At 38.2% G+C, this 15,364-nt stretch overlaps 2 protein-coding genes across 5 annotated transcripts in view; both read left to right on the forward strand.

Annotated features, from left to right (window-relative positions):
• Nucleotides 1–1,904, forward strand: part of armc9 (armadillo repeat containing 9) — a 39,888-nt gene extending 37,984 nt beyond the window's left edge. For all 4 annotated transcript variants that reach the window (XM_026197849.1, XM_026197847.1, XM_026197850.1 and 1 more), the window contains one exon: nucleotides 1,269–1,904. In XM_026197849.1, the coding sequence (XP_026053634.1) occupies nucleotides 1,269–1,291 (23 nt within the window). In that variant the 3' untranslated portion in view covers nucleotides 1,292–1,904. The remainder of the gene's footprint in view (nucleotides 1–1,268) is intronic.
• An 8,553-nt stretch (nucleotides 1,905–10,457) lies between these two features.
• b3gnt7 (UDP-GlcNAc:betaGal beta-1,3-N-acetylglucosaminyltransferase 7) lies at nucleotides 10,458–13,706 on the forward strand. The gene is made up of 2 exons (XM_026197851.1): nucleotides 10,458–10,666; nucleotides 11,578–13,706. Coding segments are annotated over exons 1-2 (1,224 nt in total). The 5' UTR covers nucleotides 10,458–10,664; the 3' UTR covers nucleotides 12,800–13,706.
• The last annotated feature ends 1,658 nt before the right edge of the window (nucleotides 13,707–15,364 follow it).

Raw genomic sequence — 15,364 nt, forward strand, 5'->3', positions numbered from 1 at the left:
AGACGGAAATCATTAAATAGTTCAAAATAGTTTAATAAAACAATTTTTTAGGTCTTTACTTTGGTCTAATATGTCAAAATTGTAAAGGGTTAGTTCACCCCAAAATGAAAATACTGTCATTAATTACTCAAGTTAAGATATTTTTAATGAAATAGACAGCAACGCAACTGAAACATATGAAATACATCAGTAAAACAGTCCATGTGACATCAGTGGCTTAACTTCAGTTTTGTGATGCTACAAGAATACTTTTCTTTTTGCGCAAAGAAAACAAAAATAACAATTTACTTAACCATTCTTCTCCCTCGAGTAACGTCTTTCACCATTTTGGAGAGTACCCAAGAACTTATTGGACATGATTACTGTTGTTTACATTCAGGTGCAAAGCGTGCATGAACATAATTTGCGTAATAAGCTTTTTTTGAGGCTTAGAGGAAAGTGTGCGTATGCATTTAAATACTCTCTAAAATGGCAGAGGACGTAACTCGGAGAAGAATGGCTAAAGTAAATTGTTACTTTTGTTTTCTTTGCGCAAAAGAAAAGTATTATCGTAGCATCACAAAACTGAAGGTCTTACAGGTTTGGACCGAGTAATAAATGACAATTTTGGGGGGAACTAACCCTTTAATTCTTTCCTCGTCACATTCAATTAAGAATTACATGAATCACACAAATGATAATATATTTTCAATTCAAAATGTCCAAATTTTAGAAAAATGTAATAAATAAAACAAGTAGTTTGCATCCTTTGCATTGTAAAACACACCTCGTTTCTTTCAACTTTTAACTGACAACTCATGATGGAATTCGTGCTTTGCTTCTGTGAATGGTAAACCATGCCTACTTTGATTTAATTGGCCACCTCAATCATTTTGAACTCCATAAGATGAGGCAGGTTACATTGGAACATTCTCTTGACATTTAATGTTGCTGTCGGGAACTATTGTATGCAGCTGCGTCTGTGCTATAATTTAAAAGACAAGTATTATGTATCTGGTATCTGAATAGCTGTCTGAAATACGATTATGATTGATTACTTCACATGCCCATCCCATGGTTTTTCCATAAATGTTATAATCTTTTACAGCCACTGACTAAATAGAGTCTTATTCTTTTTAGAAACCACAAAATTCTCCCCTCCACCCTCATTAGGGAGAAAAGGGGGTCAACTGCTAATTAAGAGTGACTAAACCAGTTCTAAAAATGCTGAGCATATTTGTGTAAAAATATTCCCTTCTATTCCCATTCCTATTCTTTTCACCTTCCAGGCAGCCAATCACATAGAAAGTGAAAAAAGAGAAGCTTTATCACCAGAGGAGCATCCAACTTCCTGTAACACCATCCAAGTTTATCATCGCGGTCAGGCCAACGGAGACGACCATGGGCCTGCAGAACAAAGCTGAGGATTGTGGTTTCGGAGGGCCTTTCAGTCCCTGCAACAGAGCGCCTCTGTAACACAACACACTTGGGCAATAATCACAACAAGTACTTTCATTATCCCACAGCCTTCCAAACACCTGGCGCTCCGCTCCTGCTTTGTTTCTCTTGAACCTCGACCACCCTCGGTCAGAGGAAGCAGATAGATGTAAAAACATAAAAGGATGAACGTGTTTTCGATCAGTCTGAATTGTGGTTTCCGTGTCACGCATGTGATTTGATGCTGTTGTATTGTTGTCGCTGCTTTTGTGTACATGTTAGTCATAAAACTTAATATTAGCCTGTTTTGCATGAGTAAGCTGTCTAAAATAGAGATGGTAACGGAAACTAATACAGGTCAAAGTACAAATTGAGCTAACAGACTGATGTTTATACCTGTTGTTTGTGATTTTAGGTTTGGTTTGTGCTTTGAAGTCACAAATTGTGAGTATTTTTGTACATTAAATATAATAAATTTTATACAAAAATGTTCTGTTGCGTCATTTTACAAAAATACAACAAAAAAGGTCATATATATAAAACAAGTTATTTGTAACCTTGTATATTGGTTGTATATTGTATATTGGTTACATAAAACATTCTTTTTTTCATAATATTTTGTTCAAACTGGCAGAAGATGAGAAGTCCTACTGTGTGTCACGTCTTTCCCCAGTCGGCCTGAACATCTGCACAAATGAACCCCAACACTGCTGAAATCTCAAGTAAACTTGTGTCTATAATGCTTCTATTTCAGGTTCGTTAATCCTCTTTCTTCATTTGTTCTCTTATTTCACATACCTTCCTTACCTGTTTGTCTCAAATATCTCTTTGTGAGGCATGAGTTCCAGAAGTACTTTAAAAAATAAAAAATATAAAGGCATTTAAATAAATGGTCAATTAATTTAATGAAGATATGAAGGTATTAATACTAACTGGCTTAAGTATGAGATCAAAGGTCAATAAAAAAAAAAAAGTATAATTTACTTAATAAAATATGCGCTTGTGTAAAATTCATGTCAGCTGACCATGAACCATGACATGGGCCAATAAGCAACTGCTTAGCAACTGTATAAAAATGTACAACCAGCCAAAACACTTATGATCCACCAGCCCTAATATCAGTATTTCAATGTGCAAAAATTGATGAACGCATTATAACAACCACCTAGCAATGCTGTAACAACCACAATGAAAAGTGCTAAAAACAATCCAAAACCGCAAATAGCCCGCCTTTGTTTGCCATGGCTAGTGAACATTACAAAAGACAGTCAACAGTCGCCAGTTCCAGTGGTGCGAATGGGAAATGTGTTGAAGTCATTTTGACGCGATCGACCCAGGTTTCAATCCTCCTTTAGGCAAACCCTGGAGTTTTCAATCTAAAACGTCTCAATTTTCGAAGGTTGAAAATTCTGGCGAAGTGTACGACCATAGCAAACGTTACGCACTTTAAAATGAAAATGCACTAGTGTAAACGTAGCCTAAGTGTGCAAGTTTTTTTATTTTTTGTTAATCTTTCCATTAAAACCATTACATTTTGGGGGGGATTTATCACATGAACCAATCACAGCCGAACATAACCAGTCATATCGCGATGAAAGCATTGCCTCCTCTCACTTTGCCCCAATCATTCTCAATTACCTACCACTAAACTCACCACACACTTTAGGAGGTCTGTTAAAACTCAGTGGGCTTATGGGAGGCATCATTTAGAGAAATTAGCGTTTTATACAATTTTAAATTATATATTTTGTAATGTTGGCTTTTTATTTTCTTATCCAATAATTTGAGGAGCAACTGAACCCCCCACCCCTGCTGCTTAACAATGTTATAATAACTATCCAGAACACCCTAACAATGTCCTACCAACAGTATAGCACATTCCAACATTAGCAACCACTCAGAAGACCCTAAAAACTGCAATGCAATGCTCTAACAACCACCAGCTACACCCGTCATGGAAGTGCATTTCAAAGTAAAGCCCACTCGCATTTTCTCCAGTAAATGTAGTTTAACTAAAGTGACTAATGTGTTTTATTTGGCTCTGACGACAACACTGTCTCTCCAGCTTCCTGGATGGTGCACTACAACAACGGGACACAAAAACAGCCCTGCAAAACAGGAATTATTTAAACGAACTTCAGCTGCGTCCCACAATCCTCTCTTCCTTTCGTTCTCTCTCCATATCCGGCTTTATTCTAGCTGTCATGGTATGTCCATGTGCATCCTGTGCTTCAGGGGGATTTTTCCTAACACCCCCTCACCCTTGGCCTGAAAGTGGACCATATTTGGACCATAAGTCCCTCTGTTTCTGTCCCCTAAAATAAAGCCTCCTTTGCAACCAGCTTTTGGCAGATGTTAGTGTGCCCTACAGGTTATGTCGTCCAATCGTCCCCTTTGGAACGAGGAAGTCCAAAGGAAACCATCAAATAACAGGTTATTTGTTGTTAATGATGGATATAGCTGGGCTTGTCTTAACCGATCCCCAGAGTTACTAGGTCTAGAGATGCAGAGTTAGTTAAAGCATAGCAGTGTCCTTCTAGTGGAAATGTTGTGCTCTTTGGAACAGAATTCCTGGTGAGATTAGATATGTCCATGGGGGACGAGCTCTCGGGACATGTTTTTATGTCTCAAGCTGAGCTGTTTTGAGTTCGGCATGATGGAGTACCAAACCTCTGAATCCTCAGCTGTGTTGTGCCTTGCATTTGCAGATTTCCTGCAGGCCTTGGCATTGTGACAACCCTGCGGACAAACGAAGCAGATGAATACATTGTCAACCTTTAGTTCAAAGTGTTTATGTAAAACTACATAACTATTACATTTAATCATTTAGCTGACGCTTTGCAAATTACAATTGCTATATCTATCTATCTATCTATCTATCTATCTATCTATATATATATATATATAGATAGATAGATAGATAGATACGCCTCTGGAGCAACTAAGGGTTAAGTGTGTTGCTCAGGGACACATTGGTGTCTCAGTGGATTCGAACCCGGGTGTTTCACACCAAAGGCATGTGCCTTATCCACTGCGCCAACACCACCCCCAATACAACTATTAATGTCACCAGATTTTTTTAAAAACTGTCTTGAGTGGAATCGCACCTTGCGTCGTTTACCCAGTAGTTGTGGCCTTGATATTTAATGCTCAATAAAACATTCCAGTCAAATTAAAATACACAGTACAGCAATAGCTATCATATGAAACTCATATTACTTGTTTTATACATGGTTTGTATAATTTTGTACAAATGTCATGGTAATATATCCTTTCAAGTACCTTTGAGCTTCCTTAACGGATAAATTCGCTTCCAGAATAAAACTTTCCTGATAATTTACTCACCCCCATGTCATCCTAGATGTTCATGTCTTTCTTTCTTAACTTGAAAAGTACTTCCCGCTCGACCTCATCCTGTGTAATGCCAATTCTGACATCAACACACAGGGGGCCTGTCCAAATACCCACTCTTGTGGTCTCGGGCACTTAAAAGCATCTTCAACAGGAAGTGTGTGCACAAAACTGTCCCAGTTTTACAAAATGCCACAACTCTGGACCCTTATCGCACACTACATCAACACTCCGTACCAGTATCCGATGCTAAGCACAAGCCATCATGCGTTATATTCAGGGACTCACGTGCCACGAAATCGCAAGACGTCAAGGAAACATTCCATTGTTTGTAAATTAGATATTCCATATAATTTGGTAGCAAAATGTAAAGTGTTGTGGTTTTGTAGTGTTTTATTGGTACAAAGGTGAGTATGTTTATTCTGAACATCGTTTACAACTGCTTTTAATTATGAAGCACCACAATTACTGAATTGTGTGGTCTGTTATAGGGACTACTGAACAGACATTTCTGAGTTTTTGGAAAGTGCAATGTTAGAAAATGTGTAAATAAAGCTATGTGAAAACTTTACATTTTCACAACACTATATTGTGTGTCCCATTAGATAGTTAGATGTCCTACACATACACAGCTTGTGGTCTTTACACCCACTTAAACACTTGAACTAACTACAGGAAATATGTCAAGTAAGTAGTCAAATGCAAAGACCACAGTTGTGGGTTTTGAGACCAGCGGTTTGTTGAATGCATCAGTTCACTCTCACGGTTGAATGGTTTACACAAGGGATCCTCAAATCTGGCCCACGAGATCCACTTTCCTGTAGGGTTTAACTCTGGCCCTAATCAAACACACCTGAGCATGCTAATCAATGTCTTCAGGATCATTAAAAAATCACAGGTATTTGAGTTTGATCAGAGACCAGGGCGAGATTTGAGGAACCCTGGTTTACGCCAAGCTTCTGGAGATCTACCATCCCACAGACCTCAGTTCCAACACAACTGCCTGTCGGGTAACCCTAAAAAACCTTGATTAGCTGGTTCAGGCGTGTTTGATTTGAGTTGGAGCTGATGCAGCAAGACGGTAGCTCTCCAGGAGTAGGGTCAAGATCCCCTGGTTTACGAACTGAACTGTAAACTTCCCATGTCCATGTTCCTCTCAGGCTCAGTCAGTCTAATGCAATTTTTGGCATCAAGAAAGTCTGCATATGTCAGTGCACAATGTCTGCTTGAAGCCTGAATTTCGTATCCTCAAAGACAACAGTGCATACACAGGTGATTTGAATGTTAGAAAACAAAGGTCAACTGGATAGTGCACATGTGCCAAATATTTCAACCTGCACTCAAGTCCCCTTGTTCATCTTCCATTCGGACTAGCAGACAGTCCACGTGATTCGATTGTATCATCAGCAGAGTTGGTTGATGTCCATGCACAATGTTTGCATGAATCCATATATTTACCTGCATACAAGTACATGAGTGCTGGTAAACAAAGGTTCACTAGGAAGTCTACACATGCAAAACATGTCAATTGTGCATTGTATGAAGTTAAACAGAAAATTTGCAAAAATCTACTACCCATGTCTACTCCAGCTCTTCTGGCACAAATTCGGTCATCAGCACAGTTCACTGATGTCCTGAATTTGGTATGCTTGCAGACAACCACACGAGTGAGTGTCTTCAGTGTTTGGAAACAAAAGTCAACTATATAAGGGCTTTTGCACTGAATGCATACATCTTCACTCATGATCAGTGGACTGTACTATGCTTGCACACTCAACTGTGTACTTTTAATGGCTTAAACTGAGTGGAACGCAGAAAATGAAGTGTACCCGCACCGTGAGGCAGCACTTGAACCTAAACTGATTTGGAGCACTTTAGATGCCAACTCTTTATGTCATAAACCAATGCTCCTTACTCCAATTGGGTTTACTGTTAGCATATCGCTAATCTAACAAGAAGGTACGAACAGGTACATACAGGTCCTTCTCAAAAAATTTGCATATTGTGATAACAGTTCATTATTTTCCACAATGTAATGATAAAAATTAAACTTTCATATATTTTAGATTCATTGCACACCAACTGAAAGATTTCAGGTCTTTTATTGTTTAAATACTGATGATTTTGGCATACAGCTCATGAAAACCCAGAATTCCTATCTCAAAAAATTAGCATATCATGAAAAGGTTCTCTAAACGAGCTATTAACCTAATCATTTGAATCAACTAATTAACTCTAAACACCTGCAAAAGATTCCTGAGGCTTTTAAAAACTCCCAGCCTGGTTCATTACTCAAAACCCTGTCATGGGTAAGACTGCCGACCTGACTGCTGTCCAGAAGCGCTCCTCAAGCGAGAGGGTAAGACACAGAAATACATTTCTGAACGAATAGGCTGTTCCCAGAGTGCTGTATCAAGGCACCTCAGTGGGAAGTCTGTGGGAAGGAAAAAGTGTGGCAAAAAACGCTGCACAACAAGAAGAGGTGACCGGACCCTGAGGAAGATTGTGGACTGAGTCTGGAGTAGAAACATCCAGAGCCACCGTTCACAGGCGTGTGCAGGAAATGGGCTACAGAGAAGCAGCACTGGACTGTTGCTCAGTGGTCCAAAGTACTTTTTTCGGATGAAAGCAAATTTTGCGTGTCATTCGGAAATCAAGGTGCCAGAGTCTGGAGGAAGACTGGGGAGAAGGAAATGCCAAAATGCCTGAAGTCCAGTGTCAAGTACCCTCAGTGAGTGATGGTCTGGGGTGCCATGTCAGCTGCTGGTGTTGGTCCACTGTGTTTTATCAAGGGCAGGGTCAATGCAGCTAGCTATCAGGAGATTTTGGAGCACTTCATGCTTCCATCTGCTGAAAAGCTTTATGGAGATGAAGATTTCGTTTTTCAGCACGACCTGGCACCTGCTCACAGTGCCAAAACCACTGGTAAATGGTTTACTGGCCATGGTATTACTGTGCTCAATTGGCCTGCCAACTCTCCTGACCTGAACCCCATAGAGAATCTGTGGGATATTGTGAAGAGAAAGTTGAGAGACGCAAGACCCAACACTCTGGATGAGCTTAAGGCCGCTATCGAAGCATCCTGGGCCTCCATAACACCTCAGCAGTGCCACAGGCTGATTGCCTCCATGCCACGCCGCATTGAAGCAGTCATTTCTGCAAAAGGATTCCCGACCAAGTATTGAGTGCATAACTGAACATAATTATTTGAAGGTTGACTTTTTTTGTATTAAAAACACTTTTCTTTTATTGGTCAGATGAAATATGCTAATTTTTTGAGATAGGAATTCTGGGTTTTCATGAGCTGTATGCCAAAATCATCAGTATTAAAACAATAAAAGACCTGAAATATTTCAGTTGGTGTGCAATGAATCTAAAATATATGAAAGTTTAATTTTTATCATTACATAATGGAAAATAATGAACTTTATCACAATATGCAAATTTTTTGAGAAGGACCTATAAATATTAGAACTGATACTTTCTGGTGTTCAAGCTTTTCTTGAAAAATGTATTTCAGCTCACCAATTTTCAGGGAGATTTTTTTTTAAAACATGAAAAATTGTGTATGTGTGTTTGTATGCTTACGTCAGCCAGAGACCACTCAGGAAGGACCAGAGGAAAGCCACCATGTTGTATTAGTGCAAAAGTCAAATGTGTTATCTTCTTCCTTTGTGGAACACCGAAGGCAACTACCCCAGATGTGCTCACAGCGCAGGACTGTGTACTCAATCCACGGATTCTGTGTTACAAGATAGTCACCTCTGCATGACTGTATGACTAAAGAAAGTTGAACAGTTAACATGAAAGCCAGTCATGTACAGTAATGCCTCCAACAAACTTTACATAACGCCATTGCAATACAGGCGTCCCGAGTTCCAGATCCCATCCCCTCTGTCTTCCACTTTATTTCCTGTCTGCTACACATTGTCCTGTCCTAATAAAAGATAAAAGCACAAAAAAAAAAAAAAAAAAAATTGGCTGACTACTTTGGCTTACTTAGGGATAATTTTATAGTTTTTCGTTTACCATAAATGCACAATTAAATTTTTTCATATATATATATTTGCATAATTCAGATATTCTATTCAGTGAATTTAGTGATTTATGACTAAGTGATTTATCTTGCTGTGCGCAGTACACAGGACAATGCATCCGCATGTAGTTTGAGTGTTTAAAACTGTAGGTCAAACTTGGAAGTGAACTGTCCCCATAGTGACTTTTATTACAACTTTACAGAGGGAGATAGAAATACATAGAAATGACTCTGCAAGTACATGGTTTTCTAACAGAATAAATATAGGAATATAACTGTTTATTTAAAGTGTTTTAATGGACATCATATAACAAAAAGTAAACATAAAAATCAACCCGATGGACATTAAGACACTCATCTGGCTTCCAGAAAGTGGGTCTGTGTTGGGACAGCAGGAAGGGGGAGTGCTGGCTCCACATGGCAGTATCTGTTATCAGTAAAGCACACCACCGTCTCCAGATAAACACGGCTGATGGAGTGTCCGCGAGCCACTGACATTGAGGGCCCTTCACTGAGACATGATCTCAAACCTGCCTCTGTACTTCAAAAGCTACACTTCAATGAAAACACAATGGCTTTTGATTCCTAAAATGGATTAAAAACTGCTGCATCCTGTGCTGTGCTGCTGACTCCCACTGGTCTTGTTTGGTTTCATGACACTTGTTTCTTTCCTCTAGCATGCCAGGCAACTCTAGAGCACCTGGACAGTGACTCATTAAGTCATGTGCAGCTGGTTTCCTCAGATTGTCGTTTGACTTCATGTCCGTGAAGGGTGAATCAGAAAGCAACACAGCTAAATGCACTCGAGGCCTTAGGCAGGGAAATCTTTCTTGCATAAACCAAGCCATTAGATGCACCTTTGCTTTTTTAATCATTAATAATGTTCAAAAGCATTATTGTGGTGTCAATATATATGATAATAAAAATGTATATGTATGTATTTTATATAACAACACATTTTTCAGGAAAAAATATAAATAATAATAATAAAAAAATTTTTTTTTTAAATCCAGTTTTATTTTACTTTAAGGTAAATCTAAACCTGAAAAGTTCTTCTAATGTACCATGAAATGACGCAGGTCTTTGGATCTGAGTAAGTCTATCCTGATTCTTTGTGTTGATTCAAACATTTGCAGCTGCAGGCACAATAAAGTACGCTTACAGGCACAATCCACTGGAGGAGGAGTGTTTGATGTGCAAACATTTGGTGATTGATTGACATACGTCAGTTCATAAATCCTGGCCAAAGTATAAAAATGTTGATAGTTGATGTGCATGTTAATAGTTTTCAATCAAACCACTGAAGTCAAATGTGCACAGGTTTGTATTAAATAGCATGCAATAACAATATGAAATATAATACATTTTATAAATAGCATTTAGTAATAAATAGTTTTTATTTTAGTTTTACTAAATTTTAGATGAAACACACATGTAGATAATTTATCTATCTATATGTATTGTGATAGACTTTGATAGATCTATTGTGATTGACAGTTGTGGCTGTTGTGAAAGCTGTATTTTAATTGTTAAATGTAACAGCTTGTAAAACACGTACAGGTTCTGTCAGCTTTGGCTGTGAGAACGTGCGTGCGGTGGGCGGGGCCATCCGGCTTATTTGCATATGAGTCACGCACACTTTAAAAGAAGCAGACAGACGTTTCTTGGGATGCCTTACTTTCACGTCTTCAAGGGAAACTCCGTGCTTCGGGCTTATTGTCGTCTTTTGTCACGTTTCTTTTCATTTTTTCTGGTGCAGTTAAACAGGATTGTCTAAAGAGATCGTTTCATTCATTTGAAGAGCTGAAGAACGGTTTCACGTAACTTATTTAAAACAAAACAGACAAGGCACTCTCTCAAAATGTGAGTACGCGTTTTGTGCGAATTTGTTTGTTTGGTTGTTATATTTTCTAGAAAAAGTTCTTGTGAAAGTCTATATATGTTGATGATTTTATTTGTCTTTATATTACCTAAAATAAGCTTGGTGACTGTTAGCATATATATATATATATATATATATATATATATATATATATATATATATATCGGCATCTGAGGTTTAGTAATATTAGTAAAGGTTTAGTAATCTTCTAAGTACACTTCATAACGCTCGCATGTTTATTTTACTTAATAAATACTAAAATATTCTTAATAATAATATTCAAATAACTGATTTGTCAACACCTACATTTTACGCCGACTATAAAAATACGTAGCCTATATAATTTGACAATATGCTACTTATTTATTTATTTTTTTTTAAATCGGATTAAAATAATCAAATTCGTCATGTTTTGATACATTTTATAAACTAAAAACTTTGTAGAATGCTTTTAGTGACATTTTACAACTTTGAAAGGAAACAAAACCCTGCTATAATGCAGCCCATTTGATTAGGCAAAGCTTTTTTGGCAAATATGACATACAAAACTGCATTTGAATGGAATTCTTTACCATTTGTTTCAAGTTTTCGGTCACGCTTTGGTTTGGCGACCAGTTCTCACTATTAACTATTAATTATGACTTGTCCCTCAAACTCCTAATTCGCTGCTCATTAATAGATAATAAGGTAGTAGTTAAGTTTAAATATAAAATAGGATCTAAATTATGGTCATGCAGAATAAGGCATTAATATGTGCTTTATTAGTACTGATTAACAGCCTATAACTTAGTAATAACCAACTAGTTTATAATGAAAATTGGTTTTTAAACTAAAGTGTTACCAAGGTTTTAATATATCTGAAGTTCACATTTCTCTGTTTTTTTGCCTATAGGATGACGGCCAGAGAACGATGGCGAGTTTTCAAGCGCATCAGCATCATGTTCTTCCTGGCTGCGGTCACGCTTACTGTTTTCCACAGAGGAGACATCATGTCGATGCAAGACTTCCAGAGCGACAGAATCGAGAGACAGGTGCGGATGGAGCTCATGGCGGAAGTCGACAAGAAAGACTTGATTCGCATCAACTTCTGGAAGAGCGTTCAAAGAGTGGAGGCCACCACAGAAGGAGCGAGGTTGACCCCAAAGCAAATCCCCACCACATGGGACGTCACCAGCTCCAACTGCAGCGTCAACCTCAACTTCTCTTCCTTGGAGTGGTTCACGGGTCTGGAAGACAACTTCAAGCAGTTCCTGCTCTACAGGCACTGCAGGTACTTCCCCATCCTCATGAATCACCCAGAGAAGTGCGCCGGAGACGTAGACTTATTGATGGTCATCAAGTCGGTAATAACACAGTACGATCGACGGGAGGTCATCCGGCAAACCTGGGGCAAAGAACAAGTGATCAACGGGAAAAGAATCAAGACGCTCTTCCTTCTCGGAAGGTCTTCCAACGAGGCAGAACGGGCGAATCATCAGAAGCTTCTGGAATATGAGGATTACATCTACGGAGACATCCTGCAATGGGACTTCATGGACAGCTTCTTCAACCTCACCCTCAAAGAGATCCACTTCCTCAAATGGTTTTCCATCTACTGCGGAAACACCCGCTACATCTTCAAAGGCGATGACGACGTGTTCGTCAGCGTTCCCAACATCTTGGAGTATCTGGAAGACAGCAGAGACTTGAAGGACCTCTTCGTTGGCGACGTTCTCTTCAAAGCCAAGCCCATTCGCAAAAAGCAGAACAAGTATTACATCCCGCAAGCCTTGTATAATAAGACGCTCTACCCGCCGTACGCCGGCGGAGGCGGTTTCCTGATGGACGGACCGCTGGCTCGGAAACTCTACGGGGCTTGCGAAACTCTGGAACTCTATCCCATCGACGATGTGTTTCTTGGGATGTGTCTGGAGGTGCTTAAGGTGACCCCAATAAGGCACAATGCTTTCAAAACCTTCGGGTTGGTGAAGAATAAGACCAGTCGACTCAACAGGGAGCCGTGCTTCTTTAAGAGCATGCTAGTGGTGCACAAACTGCTCCCGCCGGATTTGATAGACATGTGGAAACTGGTCAACAGCGACTTGATCTGTTCGCAGAAAATGGACTTCTTGTAGTCGTCCCAGACTTTCTGAATCTGAAACAGGTCAGAATTCGTTCAGAAACCAAACGTAGGGTGAGAACTTTGAGAACTTGCTCGAAGAGAATACGTTCTCCTTTTTTGAGGAGATTCCTGGACAATATTTTAACTTAATTTATGTACGACAAATGATGCGACTAATATGTAGATGGTTCGTTTTTTCGCTAGCTTTTTTTTGAACATCAAGAAGACAAAAAAAAAAATCATCATGTTATTCCATTAGTTTCTTCTGTGAAAGTATTTTTATTTTTTGGTCTGTGCAGTGAAAGCCAACGTGGTCTTGTTTTGTTGTATAGACATAAAAAAACTAAAAAGTTCGCAAAAGACAATTATGGCAGATTTGTAATTTTTGAGTGAGCTATGACTTTGTGTCACAAGACTGTCCCACACAGAAGGAAACGAGTCTCTACCTCACCGTTTTTGTTTTAGTCTGCCCCTTTGTGGACGGATGTAGCCTTAACAGGTTTTCAAAGTAGATTCGTTAAACAAGACCATGTTATTTCTGCTGCAATGATGTACATTTCTCAAATTACAGTATGTATTTGAATGATAGCAGCTCGTAGAGTTGTTTCATCTCTTAAGAGCTTTTATTTATTATTATTATTTGCCCATAGACTTGAGATGCATTTGGTAGAGGGTTTACTTTAAAACTGTGAAACAGCACATTGTCTGGTACGTGTAAATGTTGAATTAATTTATGAAACAGCTCCCGGGATCAGAGGAGGCGGAGTCTGATGTAGGATATTTAATTGTACTTGAATGTTACGCAAAACACGGACATTTGTGATCCAAGCTGCACGGTCTGAATGTGTAAAAAATGAACTGGAATGAACAAACGAAGGCGAAAATGGATTAGTGTTTGTAAATAAACGTTTCTTCAAAAAGTCCAAAGCGTTCGATTGGTCCTTTCATATCCTTTAAAAAATGCCATTTGTAGTTCTGTTCAAAAGAGAATCAAAAAGAGAGATCAAAACGCATTTGATTGTATTCCTACAGCCTTATTTTCATAGTTTCACAATGCATATACTTTAATTTACAATGCATAATTTAACATATACTTCCTATAGATGTTTCAAATACAATATATAGCAGGTTTATACAATATTTAATATAAAATACACAAAAACAAATTCTAAATTTGACACTTTATTAGCACATAACTGATGTCTCACGCTTTCTGAAACTCAGTGTCCTGCATAATGCACATATTTTAATAATGCATAAACAAAATATGTATTAGGAACATAATTAGACATGTAATTCCCATGTAAAATACTTTGTCTAGGGTTTGATTTTGTGGATTTCAAAGTCTATATATTATATCATAGAAATATACATTAATGTATGACATTTAGGATGTCAAATATATTTAATATGCATACAAAACACTTTAATCATCTGACCCTCTGAAACAAATCACAAAATCGTCCATGTTATTCATTTGCATTTTTTCTTTCTTTTATATTGCGATAAGCAATCGTGGATGTACTGAACCAAGTTACTAAATAATACAGTGTTAAAGTAGATTCAGCTCAAATACCGTTGTTTTGAATAGATGATAATATCATATAATACACTGTCTCGAGTGCTAAGATCCCCGATAAAACTGAATGTATGGGTTTGTGACACAAATGGACAGCTATATGATCTCTTGTTCATTGTTCTTAGTTTGTTCTTGGTTTAAAGTAAAAGTACGGGAAATTAAACAACAGGGACAAAACAGCATAAACTGTTATTCTAAAAACTGCTATACAGAATGATAAGCATCTTGTCATTTGACACCGGGGTTTAGATATCCTTTATTTGACTACAGTAGACGTGTATGTGGCCTTTATGAATGGCGGCAAATCTGTAAACAACAGATCAAGTTATCCACCGCCGCTTTAAGCCACGTGTCACGTGACTGCGCAGTCATAAGCGCAATGAATGAAGCCGTGCACGTTTAACAGTTAACCTAGATCTCAAGAGATATAATCTACTGTAAAGTTAATTATCAGGTCTAGTGAAGCCTCTTCATTCCAGAGAAAATCACACTTTCAGTTTTCTGTCAGCATTCTGACGAGGGACCAAAGCGATGCTCGTAAGAGATGGTTTACAGGGTGTGGTTTGAAGAAGAAGAAAAAACTCATTTTTGAGATGACTTACAAATTCCAACATATAGCCAAAAAACCTTTCCAAAATCCAAGATGCTGTCAAGAAGGAGCATATCCCTATTAATGCTGATGGTTTTGAAATTATTCAATAACACATGGATGTGGGGCTTGTATATGCATACTTGACATTTTGATGAGCCTGAGTGGAAAAATAAATGAATGCAAGCCTTATACAACACAAAGCAAATCTGTAAACAGACTGATTTCCAAATTTGTCCCCAAAAAAAGGCCCTGTATTATTATTATTATTACTCCAGTAATACATCCATTGTTATTAGAATTTACTCCAGTCTTAAGGGTCACGTGATCCTTCAGAAATCATTCTGATATACTGATTTGATGCTCAAGAAACAATTATATCATTATCAAATAATGAGCTCAATATATAT

The sequence above is a fragment of the Carassius auratus genome, chromosome 22, assembly GCF_003368295.1.
Source record: "Carassius auratus strain Wakin chromosome 22, ASM336829v1, whole genome shotgun sequence".
Taxonomy (NCBI): domain Eukaryota; kingdom Metazoa; phylum Chordata; class Actinopteri; order Cypriniformes; family Cyprinidae; genus Carassius; species Carassius auratus.